The following is an 18,690-nucleotide window of genomic DNA, read 5'->3' as shown; positions in this document are numbered from 1 at the left end:
GAAGAGAAGTGGGACCGGCCAGAAGATAGAGAGACACAGAGTACAGATCGATAGCCGGCAATCGGAACACAGGAGAGCACCAGTAAAAACCTAGCGCCCCTGGAACACAAGGCAGAGGCCCAGGCCGAAACAGCGTATAACAGTGGAAATACCAAGACAACGCCGTAAATAGCATGACAAAAAGTTGGTTTGGCGATCCAGAGGCTGAAGGGGGAAGGGGGAAGGCAAAACGCCCAGGAGTAGATATCCCACAGGAACAAAGGGCAAATGGGTGATAGGCAAACCCTGCAGAAGAAGGATAGAAACACCATCGGATACTGAGAGGGACAAAACCTGGAGCAGCGCAAGCTGCGCTAAGGCAGAAGAAAAATAGACCGCATCAAGCGGTATACAGTGACGCCAGGAAAACACGAGGAACCCGAGAAGGTATCCACACCCGCCCCGCCCAGAGGGGTCTAGCAGCCCTCTAGCTCAGACCCCCCATTTGGGTTTGGCAAGACTGCCCCTCCCCGTCCCCACCCGCAGTCTCTTTCTGCAGGAAACAGAACTATAAGAGCCTCCCACAGCAAAACCCTCCAGACAAAGCACCACTGCACACAAGCCCTCCAGACCGAGCACAGGTAAACCTACGGTGTCCCTGAGTGCCGTGACCCTTCAGATCTGAGCTGCAGTGAGTTCAACCAGACTGCTTCTAGCACCCCCCCCCCCCCCCCCCCTCAGTCCTTGCTTGCAGCCTCTTCTCAGCAGGACTGTTTCCCATTTGCTTGAACGAGGCACTCAACACTGAAAAGCACCTCTGCACCAGGATGTCCCAGAGCCGACCAAGCGGACCTGTTGGTGCTGCCTTGGACTTTGACCACCCCCCCCCCCAACTTACAGGAGGGGCCTTTTGGACTTACGGCAAGTGAATCTATGCAGTATATATTTCTCTCCATAGAGTTACTTTATCACGTTACTCTGCAAATCACTAATTCGAAAAGTACTTACCAGAGATCGGAGTTCTTGGTATTAAAGAAAATGTAAAAATATGTTATTTTTCTAAATTGGTCTAGAGTTTCTTCTTGAATGTGTATAGCACTTATTAACTCTGTGCGTGTTAAACAAATGTTTAAAGCTACCTTCTGATAAGCCTAAACTACTCACCCAAAACACCACAAAAGAGAGCTTTTGGAAATATTAATTAAAACAATGTAAGCCAATAAGGATCGTCTAGACTTTCTACAAAGTGTACCTCATTTTGGTACACTACATAAAAGCCAGCGTCCTAGGATTCACGTATGGATGAATTACAAATTTCTTGTAAATAATAGTTCCCTTCCAGGCATTTATTTTCACTGATTTAGCACTACAACAGGTTTGCTTTGACATTCTGTTTATCAGTAATTATGATTATTTGAATGCTTATAGTCTGAAATGTCCTAACTACTAACTTTGGTCCTGAAGAAAGATGTTTGGAAAAGGTTTTATGCAACTAAAACATTGTTTGCCATTGTTTATACCATCAAATGTCTTCTTTTATTGTTAAAATGCTTGGGCAGATTGCTGAGAATATGATTTGTTCTGCAAAACAGCAGCATTTGGGCCATTTTGTAAAGATCAAAATAAAAGTTAAGTACAACTTATAGTGATTTTTTTTTAAATGTTTACTGCATTGGTCAAGGTAGTCAATTTTATAATCTTTAGAGGTCACTGTAGGAAGCTGGCTCTTTATGTACTATATCAAGAATCTGATTGTCCGTGTAAAGAACCAGGGGCTCTCTTATGAGTGGACATGGCTTTGCTATGCAATCCCAGTTCTCTATTAGGGGGTAGTGTGGTTGAGCAGCCTTAGGCTTATCACAGAGGAGTGCAAGTCACTATGCCCACTATATGACCAGTTCCTGAAGAAAGGCTGCATAACACTGTGAGAAAGTGCCATCTTTCTTGCATGGTATGCCCCCACTTTTTGCTGAATTGCTGAATGTACTTTGACTGAGTGTGCCCTGGACTCCTGCCAATCAGGTGCCCGGGACTATGTTCCTTCCCTAAAACCTAAAATCCCAAATTGGCAAACTCTGGCCACATGTCAGCCCCTGGTAAATGGTACTCTAGGTACCCAGGGTCTTGTGACCAGGGAAGGCCTCCAAGGGAGGCAGCACTTTTTGTGCCACCCTTAGAGGTCCTGTACTCTAACACAAACACAATGCCCTTGCAGGCTAAGTGTCTGGGTACAAGGCAAAACAAAGTCAACATGGCATACATCCCTGTGTATCTTTCAAGGCCTGGATTCCCAGGTCTGTGAGATGCACAGCCTAAGTTCATACAGGGGTTAGGGCTTTACCCCTCAGTGAGAGAGCACGCCAACACATTCAAAGAGCAGTTTACTTTGAATAAAACTTTTTCTGAAAAAGCAAAGAAGAGCAAATAGAAAGAAGACCTGCCGTGCAGCTGCTAAGAAGAGGAAGACACCAACTGCTTTGGCCCCAGCCCTACCGGCCTGTCGACCCTCGAACCTGCTCCTGCTAAATCCCGGCACCTTTTGTGGCCAGCAACCTCACAAACCTCGGAGGACCTGGCTACGGTGTGACTGAGCATCTGGGACTCCCATTAGCAGTGGCTCTGCTCAAAGCAAGTTTCTAACCCCTGGCATCAGCCCGGAACCGCAGACCCTGCACACTCTGCACCCGCCAAGCCTGGCCTGTGCTGGAGTGGACAAAGACCCCAAGGACGTCCCCCCGGCAGCTGTGACCTCGACCAGGAGCCCAGCTCCCACAGCCGCGTAGCCTGCTAGTCAGCAGCCACCAACCAAAGCCCCCTGGTCTACCTCCGAGCTCTGGAGGGATGTGGAACCTTGTTGGCAGCAGTGGCCCCCTTCAACTCGAGCCAGAGGTGGCGGGTGCAGTTGTGGCTTCGGGTTTTGGTGGTTCTGGAGGACTCAGACTCAGAGTATTCTCTTATGGAAGTTCTTCTTTAGACCAGGTCCACTGTTCATGGGAGGTGTTCAGTGTTTTTGAAAGGCAGGCAGGCAGTCCTCCCAAATTTCTGCAGTCACAGCTGCGGGACGAGTAACGAATATGCTACTTACCAGTATGCATCTGTTCTTGGCATGTAGGGCTGCTGACATTCATATCTGTGCATAGATCGCCGCCTAGTGTTGGGTCCGGATGATTGCACATTGTTGTCCTGGAAGAGTCTTCGAAGTATCACGAGATAGGTGGCTCCTCCCCTGCGCATGGGCATCCTCTCCATCCTCAGATTGTTTTTCGCCATTGTGGCAGTGATGGAGTAGATACAGTAAGTGATGACCATGCTATACAGTAATTCTGAGTGCTGTAGCTGCTACAGGCGCCGGGGAGGAGGGTGGGCGATATGAATGTCAGCAGCCCTACATGCCAAGAACAGATGCATACTGGTAAGTAGCACATTCGGTTCGAGGCATGTGGGCTGCTGAATTCATATCTGTGCATAGAATATATAGCAGTCCCTCGATTAGCGGCGGCTGCCCGTGCCAGCTGCAGCAGTCTGAAAAAGAGTTTTGAGAACAGCCTGTCCTACAGCTGCCTGCTGTTTTGAGTGTACATCTACACAGTAGTGTTTGGTAAATGTATGTATAGTGGACCATGTGGCTGCTCTACATATTGCTTCTAACGGAATGTTTCCCAGGAAAGCCATGGACGCCCCTAACTTTCGTGTTGAGTGGGCTCTCGGAGGAATAGTTAAGGTGCGTTTAGCTTTTTGATAACAAATTTGAATACATTCAACTATCCATCTGGCTATCCCTGCTTTGGGAATGGCGTTGCCCTTATGTTGTGGAGAAAAGGCAACAAACAGTTGTTTTGTTTTCCTAAAATCCTTGGTCCTGTCTATATAGTACATGAGGGCTCTTTACGTCTAGCGTATGGAGCATTCTCTCTGCGACAGTTTCCGGATTTTGAAAGAAAACAGGCAGTTCAATAGTTTGATTCATGTGGAACTGTGATATTACTTTAGGCATGAAGGTGGGGTTGTTACGTAGTACAATTCTGTTTGCATGAACCTGTATGAATGGCTCTTGAATGGTTAGTGCCTGGAGTTCACTAACTCGTCTCAGCGAAGTGATTGCCACCAGGAAGGCTACTTTCCAGGTGAGGAATTGAATCTCACATGAACGTAGAGGTTCAAAAGGGGGACCCATCAATCTGGTGAGGGCCACATTTAGGTTCCACACCGGCGCCGGTGGGTGCCGTGGAGGAATTACTCGTTTAAGTCCCTCCAAGAATGCTTTGATGGCAGGCACTCTGAATAATGAGAGGTGTTGCCTGTTTTGAAGATAGGCTGCTATTGCGGTGAGATGTATGCGTATGGAACTGTATGCTAGACTGCATTGGTATAAGTGTAGCAGGTAACAGATGATATTCTGAGTAGATGCATCTAGCGGGTCGATGTCATTGTGTTGACAGTAGATGACAAACCTTTTCCATTTCACCGCAGAGCAATCTCTGGTGGTGGGTCTCCTGGCCTCCTTGATGATGTTCATACATTCTGGAGGCAGGTTTAAGTATCCAAACTCTAAGACTTCAGGAGCCGGATCGCCAGGTGCAGCTGTTGCGGATCTGGGTGCTGAATTGCGCCATGGTCCTGCGTTAAAAGTTTGGGCGTTAGTCGCAGCGTTTGATGTGGCACCACGGAAAGTTCTAGAAACGTGGTGTACCATGGTTGGCGTGCCCACGTTGGAGCAACCAGGATGAGTGTCATTGAGTGTTGCCTCAGTTTGCGTGCCACTAGCGGTATTAATGGCGCTGGGGGAAAAGCGTACGCAAATCTGCCTGACCAGTTCATCCATATCGCATTGCCCTGCGACTGTGGATGTGGGAACCTGGCGGCAAAGCTTTGGCATTTTGCGTTTTCCCTTGTGGCGAATAGGTCTATTTCTGGATGACCCCACTTTTGGAAGAACGGTTGGAGTACTGATGGATGCAGCTCCCACTCGTGCATTTGGTGGCTGTGTCTGCTGAGCAGATCTGCCATCTGGTTGTCCTTGCCCGGGAGGTGTTCCGCCATGAGGAACATGTTCCTTTGAATGGCCCACTTCCACATGCTCTGAGCCAGATGAGACAACTGCGTAGAGTGTGTTCCTCCCTGCTTCTGAATTTAGTACATGGCAGTCATGTTGTCCGTCCGGATCAACACGACTTTGTTGCACAAGTGTACTTTGAACGCCTTCATGGCTAGGAAGATTGCCATCAGTTCCAGAATGTTGATGTGCATCTTTTTCTGCTGTGTCGTCCATAGTCCCTGCACTGTATAATTGAGTACATGAGCTCCCCATCCCTGGAGAGACGCGTCCGCCGTCAGTATTATTTGTGGAACAGGCTCTTGGAACGGTCGGCCCTTGCAAAGGTTTTGTGGATTCCACCAATGCAGAGAGTTATATGCCCGACCGCTCACCAACACTAGGTCTTTTAACTGTCCTTGAGCCTGATTCCATTGACGTGCTAAGCACTCTTGAAGCGGGCGCAAATGTAGTCTCGCGTGCGGGACTATGAAGATGCAGGAGGCCATCATGCCTATCAACTGCATGAACACTCGCGCTGGAAGGGAGTGTTGAGGTCTGAACTTTGCTATAAGCAGTTTTATGCTGTTGATTCTCACTAAGGTTGGCTGAGCTTTGGCTGCCAGAGTGTCTATGGTCACGCCTAGGTACTGTTGTACGTGGGCTGGTTGAAGGTGTGATTTGGTATAATTTAGTGCGAACCCCAGACTGTGAAGAAGGTGAATGGTGTGGGACATGTGGCTGGCGCATTGCTGGGCTGACTTTGCCTGAACAAGCCAGTCGTCCAGGTAAGGGAAGACGTGAATATGTCGTCTTCACAAGTGAGCAGCCACCGTCGCTAGGCACTTGGTAAAGACCCTGGGAGCTGTTGTTACTCCGAAAGGGGGAACCTTGAACTGATAATGTTGATTTTGAATAGTGAACCGGAGATATTTTCTGTGGGATGGGTGTATGGGAACGTGGAAATACGCATCCTTTAAATCTAGTGTTGCTAGGAAGTCTCCCTGACTGAGTAACGGCAGAACCTGCTGGAGGGTGATCATATGAAAATGTTCCGACAGAATGTACATGTTGAGAGGTCTTCGGTCCAGTATAGGCCTGCGAGAGCCGTCCTTTTTGGGGATTAAGTAGTACAGAGAGTACACCCCTAAACCGTGCTGTTGGATAGGCACGGGCTCTATGGCTCCTTTTTGCAGCATACTCAGTACTTCCTGCTGCAATAATGTCAAGTGCTCTACGGACATAGGACGTCGTCTTGGTGGTATGTTGGGTGGAATGGATGTTAATTCTAGACAATAACCGTACTGGACAATGTCTAAGACCCACCTGTCTGTGGTGATGGAACTCCAGACTGGCAGGAACTGTTGTAATCTCCCCCCGACCGGTGTTTTGTGGACGGGGGGCAGTGACAAGATGTCACTGTTTGTTATTGGCAGAGGATCTGGTATTGTTGTTTCCTTTGCCTCTGCCCTTGGTGCTGGAGCCACGGTATCCACCCCTATTGTTTTTATGATAAGGACTTTGGGACCCTCCTTTATTGTACTGCTGCTGGGAGCCCTGACCTCTAGCTGCTCCTGAACTTCTGGGGCGACGAAAGGAGCCACTACGAAACTGCTGGGATTGTAGAGCCCCCATAGATTTAGCAGTCTCAGTGTCTTTTTTAATCTTTTCGAGTGTGGTGTCAACTTCAGGGCCAAATAAGAAGTCTGGGTTGACTGGCTGATGCAAGATATTTGTTTGAATGTCTGGTTTAAAGCCCGATATTCTTAACCATGCATGTCTCCGTAACATCACACTAGTGTTGATGGCCCTGGCTGCTGTGTCTGCTGCATCCAGTGCGCATTTGATGGACGCATTGGTAACGAGTTGCCCCTCTCTAATGAGGAGCTCCGCCCCCTCCTTTTACTCATCTGGTAGGTGTTGTATTAGGGGTTCCAGGGTATCGTAGCGGGACCTGTTGTACCTGGCTAGAAGTGCATGGGTGTTGGCAATGCGCCAGATGTTTGATGCTTGAGCTGCCACCCGTTTCCCAGAGTTTTCGAACACCTTGGACTCTTTGTCCGTAGGAGGAGCATCACCAGTAGTTTGAGAGTTTGCTCTTTTGCGGGCGTTAGAAACAACCAGGGAGTCCAATGGCAATTGACCCTTAATGTACGTAGGGTCTCCTGGGGCTGGTCTATACTTTTTCTCAATCCTGGGGTTTAACATTCGTGTTCTTGTTGGCTCCTTAAAGATGTCCTTAGCATGTTTAGGAACGCCTTTTAGCATTGGTAGTGTTTTAACCGTTTTTTCTGATGTGGAGAACGTGTCCACTAAGAAATCCTCTTCAACAGAGTCTGAATGAAGTTCAACCCCGTGATTGGCAGCCGCCCGTTCAATGAGGGCGTTAAAAGCAGCAGTGTCCTCAGCAGGGGATGGTTTTATATTGTAGATAGGGGTGTCAGGAGCATTGTGGATGTCACCTGGGTCATTTGGGTCTCCCCATGATTGATCCTGGTCCTGTGGTTCATCCTGGTCATGATGTAGAGGATAAGTGGTATCCTCATAATAGGTGTCACCTGCATCCGTCTCCGAAGGTGTTGGAGAAAAATCAAGTGTGTGGTGGGTATAAGTTTGATAAGGTTCCACAGGCAGTGGAGGAGTGGAGCCGGAATCCATTTTCTTCTTGAGCGGGATTTTATAGGACTCCAAAGTGTTCACCGGGACAATTTTTCTCTTCCGAAACACCAGTTTACCGGTTTCGATGTCGATGACCCGCTCCTGTGAGTCGTCGACAGGTGGATCTGCAGGTTTTGCGGGTGCGAAGCCCTTCCGGAGTGCGAACATTTTAGGTGTCCCCGACGGCGGCAATCCAAAAGTGATCGGCGCCGGCGTCGATGTAGCCTTCGTGACCTTCTTCGGCTCGGGGCCCTGTTTCGGGTCGGGTGTGTCCCGTTCCCTGATGCGCGCCAGGGACTCAGACACCTGCTTCACCAGGGATGGCGATGGTGCACTGGAACCGACGTGCTCTTCGGGGACCTGCTTGGAGGCCGTCCCAGGCCCCTTTCCCGACTTAGGCTTTTCGATTAGAGTTTTCGGGTCGACGCCCTGTGGAGTGGGGATCCTCGCACCGTCGGCACCCTTTGCAGTCGATGCACGATCGGTCATCTGGGCTGTAGGCGTTCGCGCCCCAACTTTGGTTGTTAAAGGCATCTGCGGCTTCGGGGGACCGAGGGCCTTTTTGTGTTTCTCGGCGCCGAAAACCCTGTGTGATTCCTCGGCACCGACAGTGCCTTTAGGCTGTTCGGTTCCGATGTCCTTCTTTTGTGTTTGCGGATGTGAAGGGTTGGAAGCCTTCGATCCGACGAGGATGAGTTGCACTTTTCGTTTCGGTTTCACCTGTTCAGCTTTCAGTTTCGATTTTGAGGGATCGACTCGAGAGGTTTTACAAAGTTCCGGCTCGTTGGAAATGTTCGAAGCCGAGCCCGGAGGCGGGGCTGTAGAACACAGTGACTGGTCTTGGGTGAGGCCCGCAGGCGACCCGAGCCATATGGACATTCTGTCCCTGGGCCTCCGTATCGACGGATTGGCCTAGCTCCTCGCCTGAGCTATCTTCTTCGGTCCCCAGGGCCCCATTGTCGTCTCCTACCTCGTCGACGACTTCTTCGTCCTGGAATATCCCCTCGTCTTCGGCTTCATAGTTGGAGTCAGGTTCCGAAGCAGAATCAGATTCCACTTCCTCGACATCTTCATCCTCGGTCCCGAATATGTTTACCGGGGTAGGCGCCGATTTGTTGGCCTCCAAGCGAGCTGCACGTCGATTCCGAAGTGTCTTCTTCGACCGGAATCGGGCGCAGGCCATACACTTGGATTCATCGTGATCCGGTGACAGACATTTGTTACACACCGGGTGGACGTCGATGTGGGGATATTTGGCGTGACAGAGGACATCTCTTGAAGGGAGTCCTCGATTCCATGTTCGATCGTTGATTGAAGTTCGGTCCGAACTCGATCCGATGAGGTGAAAGAAGAAAGTTATCGATACCGAACGTGAACGATACCGACGAAGGCTAAATATAGTTTTCCTAACTTGAGCTAAGATAAGCACATCCGAACCCAATGGTGGAAAAAAACAATCTGAGGATGGAGAGGATGCCCATGCGCACTGTAGTCCAGGGGAGGAGCCACCTATCTTGTGATACTTCGATGACTCTTCCAGGACAACAATGTGTAATCATCCGGACCCAACACTTGGTGGCGATCTATGCACAGATATGAATTCAGCAGCCCACATGCCTCGAACACTTTGCACCGTTTGGATGAGTGATGCAGGCAGGCTGGCAGGGTTGGTACCAGGTCAGCTGCTGCTTCTCTCTTGACTGCTTTTGCATCTCTTCAGTGTCCTCTCTCTTCTTAGGTACTCATGATCTGCTTCTCTGGTGCCAGGGACTCCCTTAAATACTGAATTTAGGGGTGTGTAGGGTAGTAGTCCAAACGCTACTGGCCGTTGGGGGGGGGGTCACTATGCCCACTATATGACCAGTTCCTGAGAATCTGGCACCCAAGGACTCACCGACGCTCCTAACGACACCTGCAGCCTCAGAACCAGGGACCCCCCCAACCGCGATCAACAGAGGGTAAGATTACCCGACACCAGAAGGCACCCCTGCACCCGGCGCCCTGCGGCCCCATGTGCCCAACTCCTGGGTACCTACCTATCCTCCAACTACCCAACTTACCTCCTGAAGTGGTGGTGGCACCTGAAGAATCTTCGTCCCCGAGCTTGCAGCCTTTGTTTGTCCTGGAGCTTTCCCATTGAAATCCATTGAGCGCCGGAAGGCTCAAAAGCACCCTGCACCCAGCCGCCAGAGTGGCCCTGGCAGTTTAACTTCTACTCCTGCCTACTTCCCCATTTGCCCTAAGCAAGTGACCAGGAGCCCAGCTCCCTCAGCCGCGTAGCCTGCTAGTCAGCAGCCACCAACCAAAGCCCCCTGGTCTACCATAGGAGAACATTGGGCCTAACTCACTCTGCACCCAGCCGCCCCAGTGCCGCTGAGGGTGTAACAACTGTACCAACCTGACCCTGGGAGACCCCTGAGTCTGTGGCCAGAACCTTAACTCTGCCAGTCGAGTACTTACCTAAAAGCCGATAACCCAATCTTCTTCCATAGGGTAACATTGACTGGTTTCTAAAACTTAAAATATTCACCTAAAATCAACCGAGTAACGAAAACGGAAATACTCACCTGCTATTAGGAGAGATCCCAGTGCTGGATATGGGTACCCAGCACTGACCCTGAAAAGTACTCACAACCGTACTTACCACTAATCCAATTTTCTTCCATAGGAAATCATTGACTGTTTTTCTGTGAAATTTCTTCCAAGTGTCAATTTTTGCAAACTACAAATATTCTTTAAAAATCGTACCAACTATGAAAACGTAATTACTTACCTGTTTTAGATAGAGGTCCCAGTACTGCGCCTAGGAGCCCAGCCCTGGATTACAAAAGTAACAAGAACATACTTTACCCGTAACTTGAATTTTCTCCCATAGGGAATCATTGACTTTTTTTCTATGAAATTTCTTTTAAGTGTCAACTTTTAAAATAGCAAAATATTGCCTAAAAATCATAACAGTAACTAAGACGAATTTACTCACTCGTTTCCAAGAACTGTCCCAGGACTGAATCTAGGATCCAGTCCTGGAGTTAGAAAAGTAATCCTGAAAGTAATTTATTGCAAATAACTTTAAACTCCTATTGATCTCAATGTATTATTGTGTTTGAAATTGTTGCCTATTGCAACAACCTGTAACTACTACCTACAAAAGTCAATTGCATATTGCAAAATTATTTAACTAAAGCATCTCATTTTGAGAAAGTATATTTTAATAACTATTGTTGGTTCTCAAAAAAAAAAAAAGAACCATATTTTTTATATAAACCATTGGGCTAGAGTTCAGTTCTTGAGTGTGTGAGACCATTTGCTGACAGTGTGTACAACAAATGCTTTACACTGTCCTCTGATACTGCCTTACTGCTCGACCAATCTACCACTTTAGAGAGTAAGGTTATATCTAACTTTAACCTCTGCCAAACCTCTGGGGACTGTGGACTCTGTACACACTGTACCTATTTGGGAACAGTATATAGAGTCACTTTTTCACAAACACTGTCCCAGAATTCCTAAGTATGCCATCACAAAGATGGCTACTTCAGAAAAATTGTGTCCACCTCACAGTAGCCCACCTTAGGGGTGCTACTAGCCTGGAGGTGGCACGCCTACCTGACTAGCCCATTTTCTCGCATGTCCAGGTGCCAAGGGGTTCCCAGACAAAGGAGATGGCTTCCTCTCCTGTGAGGGGGAGCCAGGGTTGCATTTCAAAGGTGGCAGCCCTTTGAAGCTTGCCGCCCAGGTAAAGGTAATAAACAGGCCATCCTGTGGGAAGGGGTGTTACACCCTCTTCCCAGACAGGATTTGTTCTGGTCTCATTAGAGCAGAGGCTCTCACTCTAGGAGGTCAGAACAGAGTCTTGTGTGCCAGACTGGCAGAAACCAGTCAGCAAGGACATCAGAGGCTGGTAGGTTTTCAGGGGGCACCTCTAAGGTGCCATCTGGGTGCATGTGTTGGTAAATCGAACACAGGCATCAGTGTGGGTTTACCAATACGACATCATGTAGCTGGATAATTCATTTTCACCAGTGTCCAGAACATGTTTTAAAATGGCTTCCCTGTCCACTTGCACTGGCAGTAATAGGAACTGACCAGCACAGGGTCATATCTGCTCATGCAGGTGTGCACTCAAATGTAATAATCAGCACCCTGCCTTAGGGGTGTTGGTCCTGCTGTAGGGGTGACTTACAAATATGATATGCAATGGTAGGGGAAATGGCACACAGGGATCCGTGACATGACGTGCTTTTACTTTTGTCTGCACCAAGACACGCAGCCTGCGATGGTGGTCTTGCAAGTGCATGGTGATGGGTAGTTAGTGTGGCCCAATTCAGCCTGCAGCCCTTAGGTGCCCTCTTTAGTAACTCAGGCCCTAGGTACCAGGGTACCATTTACTAGGGACTTATGGAGGGTGCTAAAGGTTTTGCCAGTTGAGGGAACAATTGTGCAGTTATGAGAAACAGCTCTGGCACTGGGGACCTGGTTAGCAAGAAACCAGCGCATTTGCAGTCAAAATCATATTTACCAGGCAAAACGTGAGGGTGACCATGTCAACAAGCATTGGCATAGCCAATAGGTCTCGCTTTTGGGTCTTTATATAGTTATGCAGCACAATATCCTTACTGCAACAACAATAACTGTTGCATGGCTAAACACTTATAAGGTCCCAAAGGCGAGACCTATTGGTTATGCCAATGCTTTGGACAGCAAAAAACAGGCCATGGCTTTGGAACTCTGACATTGCTTTAGTCCAGAGAAGTTAAACCAAAGCTGTCCAGTTTCACAGGTTCGTGCATGAGTAGCTTATCCAGTCTGAAATTTTGCTTTGCATTCTGAGGCTTGCAGTCCTGTTTGTCCCATTTTAAAGTGAAGACTACAAGTCCCAGAAAGCAATATAAACACCTGGTCTGGATGATCGACTCACGCATAGACCTGTTATACTTGTAAGCTGGGGTTATAGAGACCTTGTTGTGAGGTGTTACTGCTGGGACTTGTTTCAGAAACAAACAACTTCAAAGGGCTTTTTGAAAGGTCTTCAAATGGGAATGCTCTTTGGTTTTCTATGTACAAATCTTTCTACTAATATGCTGGAAGTCAGCCTGAGTGGAGATTGATATGACTCAGTGAGTTAAGCACCTAATGGAGAGATCTTTGTTTAACCTGGAGGTCAGAGGTTCTAATCCTAGTAAAAGAGGTCGGTCGGTCTATGTTCCAGCAGCATGGGGTTGCGTTGTGGGTACATGTTTAGTCATAGAAAGATAGCTCAGTAGGTTACTGTGCATGTTGCAGAGATGTGTGTGTGAACGAAAGGTTGCATGTTTGAATGTTGAATCCCAATAGGAAAGTTAAGTGTTGACAACGTTTTATAAAAACTGAATTGTCCCCATGTCATATAGCAATGTGTAAAAAATAAGATTTACTTGTGACATGGGTGCTCAGGAGAAAACAGCATCACTGTTGTACTTGAGTTTGGTTTTTTTTGTCACAGGACCAGTACTTGCCCCGGAATTGATTTCTAAAGGCAGCTTGCAGACCCCAACAACCTCAATGACACACTCCGCCTGAGCCAGGGCTCACTTTTTGGAATCTCTCCTTGTGACCTGTCTTTCTCTAGCCCCGCACACAGTCAGAGCCCTGAGGAGCGCTGAGATCTGCCTGCAAGTAACATGCAGTTTTGTTGCCACACTAGCCTTTGAAAATGTTGTCAACACGTCCTGTATTGGAAAAGCGCTGTGATGCCGCAACAATGATAGAAAGTGCTATGCAATCAAATGAACACCACGAAGTGGGATGGCACGCTAAAAGTTCAAATTAAAAAAAGCATTTGCAATGCAATGGGTCTTGCATTTACCAGAGTTTGAGCTATTGGCATTGTAAACGGCAATGCCTTTTATGTATGTTTTGATTTTTAAAACATAAATAAAAGGCATTGTCATTTACAATGCCAATAGCTTAAACTCGTGTAAATGTGTGTCCTATTGTATTGCAAATACTTGTTTGGGATTGTACCACTGAATCCAGATCTAGGAAAGTAATCAAATTAAAAGTGACATCTAACTTTAATAACTGCTCGTGTTCCTGCCACACTGAGCTCTCCGCTGCTCAGGCAAAACACCTCTGAGGGGTGCACAATTTAGGCCCAACGCTGTAGTCTCTCGGAAATACGGCAGAACAAATAAGTCAGATGGTTAATACAGATTTATGATGCCTATTCATTTCATCCTAACCTATCACAAAACACTACACTGCAAAATCTTAAACCACAACACAGCTGCGTTTCTGCGGACTGACTGTTTCGTGGTGCCTATTTCATGTGTGGTGTTATAGTTTGCAGTTAATGATTATTAACACTCAAGGCAGTGAGAAGTTTGCGGTAATGTTCACATCCGTTTTACCTTTAGAAAGACCATAGAGTCCTCTGACTGACGGCCCTTATTTCGAGATGGTGCCTGTATTCAAACACCCGAGGCATATTATATGGCAACATTAAACTAACTGTAGAATAACCTGGGGTGCATCCGTGAGCTGACTAGCAATTTAAATGTTAGAACCTGAAATGTTTCAAGGGAAATTCCGAGGAATGATTGATTTTAATACATTCGCAGTAGCTGCAGGGCATAATTAGAACTACATCACTATAAAATAGAGTCTGTGGTAAACTGTAATAGGTAACTTGATTGGAGCATGGGGATATTCTTGAATGCTTGATGTTTAAAAAAAATATTATTTTCAACAAATGCCGTTCCATTCTGTAATACAATCGTATCTATTTAACTGAGATACTCAAAAACATTGAAAGTTTTTATTTTTTTTTATTTTAAAGTCCTTCATGAAATATTTCATGGCATTTGCTGCCAGATTTATATCTTTTGATGGCACTGCTCGTGCTTTAGCTATGAATGCCAAGTTAGACCACAGGCTCTGTGTCCCCCCTGCCGTGCTCCCCAATCCCTCTTCCAGAGTCTGAGCTTCTCCTGCTTCCTTGGCTGGCATAACAGTTTTGTCTGTCGACGTTTGATTCCCGGTCTGGCTTTTAAGGGAGTGATGAACATGCTCCAGAAACATTCTCGCACTACTGCGCTTGCACACCACACCTGTGTAACTCGTTAGAGGGCAGAGATGTGAGCTTGTGTTGTGGGCGGGTTGTGCAAAGGTCGGGAGTGTGTAGCTGGGGAAATGGCATTGAAGGAAGTGGGAGGAGAGCCGGGGGTGGTAGTGGGAGAAGGCGGCAAAGTTAGGCTCTGAAGAGAGAAGTTCATGAGTGGAGCAGTGCGGGGGACTGTGCAATTGATGCGACAGTTAGGGGGCGGGAGCTGATGGAAAAGTTGTGGAAAGGTGGTATGGTATGGGTGGCACCGAGAGTGCAAAAGGGAGGTTAATGGTTGAGGAAAACCTAGAGACACATGCATAGTAAGGAGGTGGATAGAAAAAAGAGACAAAGTACAGTGCACTGGGGAGGCACGGCAGGGGGAGGAGCTGCGTGCTGAGAAGCCTCACAGGGGAGCGCTATTTTGAGCGTTGGCCAAAGAGCAAGAAGCCGCTCAGCATGGCATGGCTCGGCCAAGGGGGCAGCTGCCTCTTGCCCCCTATCGCACCGCTTCGGGCACTCTCCTGAATGTGCCCCCGAGTGCCGACACTGTGGCCCGCCCTGCAGGGGTAAAGTGTGCTGTTCAGATTCACGATGGCCGATTATACTGCATTTTAGCGACCGAAGAACAGGGTTTTTTTTGTGGCAGGTGGGGGGAAGTAGAGAAAGCTCCGACTTTTCAGTCATTTGTGTGTAGAGCGGTGCTAAGACATCTTGCCTCTGGTATACACAGTGCATCAGAGGTGTACAAGGTACCTTAACCGAACAGAACACCTAACACTGTGCAGCGAAAAACCGTACTTGTGAGCATCCCTGGATGTTAATTGCATGGGATACCATATTACAAGTCCCATTACAAGTCCCACTAAGTGAGGAGAAAAAAAAAAAAGAACGTCGCCGCGAAAGTGAAAGTAATCGCAGCTGTAAGGGTGCCGACGAGAAGGCGCCCTCAGAGTGACGCAATCTGTGGTAGGGGAGGGAAAGAAAATTTAAACAAGCATTGGCCGCGCAGCCCGCGAAAGTGATCGCGATCAACGGAGGAAAGACAGATGGCGGCAGCACGCGTGCACGCTAAAGTGCACGCAAGCTTTAGTCCACCAAAAGCCTGTGGCAGCACTTCGAAAACCCACCTACTAAATGTCTCGCAGAGCAACGCATGCGCTGGCTCAGGCAAGACCTAAAAAGGGCCATTTTCCTACAGTCACTTTTTAATTCCATCCCTGAATAGCCATGTATACTCCACACGGCAAATGATTATAAATCCAAGTACTACTGTGTATTATATTATGCAACTAAAGAAATATTTCAGTAATTGTGATTATTTTGAATAAATAATGTATGAATGCTGAAGATTTCGTTTGTCAAGTATTTGATCACCGGGAGGAATTCTCAATTGAAAATTATAATTTCCAAAGGGCTCCTTTATTTATGTTGAGAGGTTTGTAAAATAAACCTCAAAAGTGAAACAGAACTAAAAAGAGTAGCTCCAAAAACACTCTATGAACAGTCTGCGCTTCTAAACCCAACATAATTTAACATTTGTTTCTATTCCTTTTAGAGCAGAACACAATCATGTCCTGCACTGCAACCTGCTAGTCCACAAACATCGTATAAGTACTATGTAAATGTGAAACAATCAGAATTGTTGCTTTTGGGCTTCAACATGAGTTCATCAATTAACTTGTTATGGCCTAATTTAAATGTATTTTTGCCAAACACGTTCTGACTCTATTATGGAAACTTACATGTCCTAGTGTAGGCCCACGAGGCATGATTGTAGCTTTGTTGATCGGCATAGCCTCTTTGGTATAGTATGCAATTATGGCATGACCAGATTCATGATATGCAGTGATAGTTTTATTCTTGTTGTCAATTATAACACTCCTTCGCTCAGGACCTAAAAGAAAACACAACTTTAGTTCTACCCAAATCATTATATCACATGATGTTTGGGGCTTCAAACATTGAATTTACACTTCAACAATAAATAATGATGCAAACATTGATAGTGTCTTGATTTTTTTTTTAAAATACTCAAGTGACCATATTCTCTACTGCATTTAAAAACAGCATCCCTTAAGCAACAATTAAATTCTGCTGAGATTAATGTGCACAAAAGAGCCAATACCTAAGGATTTTTTTTTTCATTAAAACAAAACAGAAGAGAAACAATGAACTGAATTGAGTACAGTATCTGCAAGGATACATTAAGCAAAGCAGGATCTCCAGACCTAAGAGACCAACTTTATGGTAGTTGAGCAGTAGATAGTTACACACCATGAGCGCTCCCAGATTACTTGAATCTGATTCTTTCTAACCACTTAAAATACTCGCTTATGAGAGTGCGCTTTGGCCTTATCCCAATAAAGTGCTATTGGTTTAGCCGAAAGAAGGATGAAAATATCAAGTAATGCAGATTGTGTGACCAAGCCGAGAAGTCACTAATGCACGTAATCTATATATGTGAAGGCTTAAAAACCCTGAGGTGACAATGGCTCTGTCCAATGTTTCGGACCTTAAATGTGAGCTGTATTAACCAGCTTAAAATGTGAATCTGGACAGTTAACAGGCCAGGGTTTAAAGTTCCTGAAAGAAGCAATCACAAGCCAAAATTTCCATTAATGATTTCAAAGGTAGCAGGAGCAAATCTGCACATAGAATGGAAGGTGAAGCAATTTCTATTTGTACGGAGCTCTCATTGGCCCAGTTGGGTTGGATTAAAGACAATAACAAAGAGGCGAGATGAAAAGGAACTTGACAGGGTCAATGGTAAAGATACTGGTGCGGTTCGTTAGAACAATGGCGCGTAAAGCATATATATATATTTTTTATGCATGGATTACTTTGTCTCCTGTTGATTTATGAAGGTTGACATGATTTCCAATATAGGCGAAGGGCTGACAGTGGACATGGTTGTGTGTATAGGAAAGGATGGGCCTATTTTTTTTGTTTTGTAGTTTTATCATATTGTGAGTTGGGTATGTGAACGCACTTATTGTCATGTTTTGATTTTTTTTGAAGCAACACTTTTAATCCTTTTAAATTTGCATCTGTGCCGAGATGTAATGATTTTAATTAATTGACCATCGATAAAATTCTTATTCTGAGTACAGAAATGGATGAGTGGAATGTTCAGACATGCTTACTTATTCCTTTCTGTTCTGCGAATTATTACTATCCCCTTTTAGAAATGTAGACTGTCTGTCCTGTTAGCAATATTAGTTTCACTGTGGAGGTGCCACAGTGCTATTCATGTCAGTACGAAAGAAAATGCGCACTTAAAATATGGTAGCTACACAATTTTAACTATCATTTGTAATAGCTTAGAATGTAAATGTGATCACCGACATGGATTTTATCTCAATCTGTGAACATCACAAATTTCTAACAAAGACCATGAGCGTTAACTTATGACAGAATATGCCAACATTGTCAGACACATTGGAAAACAATTTTCGAATTCTTCAAGTTCTTTCTGCAAAAGGTCGAATATACTCATTTATTTAAAGAAATAAGAGATTATAATAGATTGCCATTGTGTAGTTAAAGTTAGGCCAGAGATTCCATAGCAAGAGCAGTTTTTGTTTATTAGAGCGCCATTTCACAAATCTCAACGAAACTCCCCCAAAAAGAAGCGTTCATCCACATTGGTACTTCATGGAGAGTTTTGCGCCGATTCGTCACATGGGTTCAAAGGAAAAGGGACAAGGGGGACTCAAAAGTGAGATTTCTATTTTAACTGCCATAGGAACTTTGCTTTCCAATACAGGGGAAAAACAGAAGTGAATGGAACTTCACCAAATTTCCCAAAACGTTAGTACATTATGCAGAAAGTGTGCTTTTAGGTCTCGCCTAGCAACGCAGCGCATACGCAGCTCGCTTGCGAGACTATTGTCGTCGGTTTTGCTTCGGAAGCGGGGTGGAAGCTCCATCCATGCTT

At 46.3% G+C, this 18,690-nt stretch overlaps 1 protein-coding gene across 1 annotated transcript in view; it reads right to left on the bottom strand.

Moving 5' to 3' along the window:
• YME1L1 (YME1 like 1 ATPase) overlaps positions 1–18,690 on the bottom strand; it is a 406,402-nt gene that overhangs the window by 155,688 nt on the left and 232,024 nt on the right. The window contains exon 15 of the mRNA XM_085631755.1: positions 16,496–16,647. Within this exon, the coding sequence (XP_085487881.1) occupies positions 16,496–16,647 (152 nt within the window). The remainder of the gene's footprint in view (positions 1–16,495; positions 16,648–18,690) is intronic.

Source organism: Triturus cristatus, chromosome 10 (genome assembly GCF_964204655.1).
Source record: "Triturus cristatus chromosome 10, aTriCri1.1, whole genome shotgun sequence".
NCBI classification, from domain to species: domain Eukaryota; kingdom Metazoa; phylum Chordata; class Amphibia; order Caudata; family Salamandridae; genus Triturus; species Triturus cristatus.
This window is presented reverse-complemented; position numbering and strand designations above follow the sequence as displayed.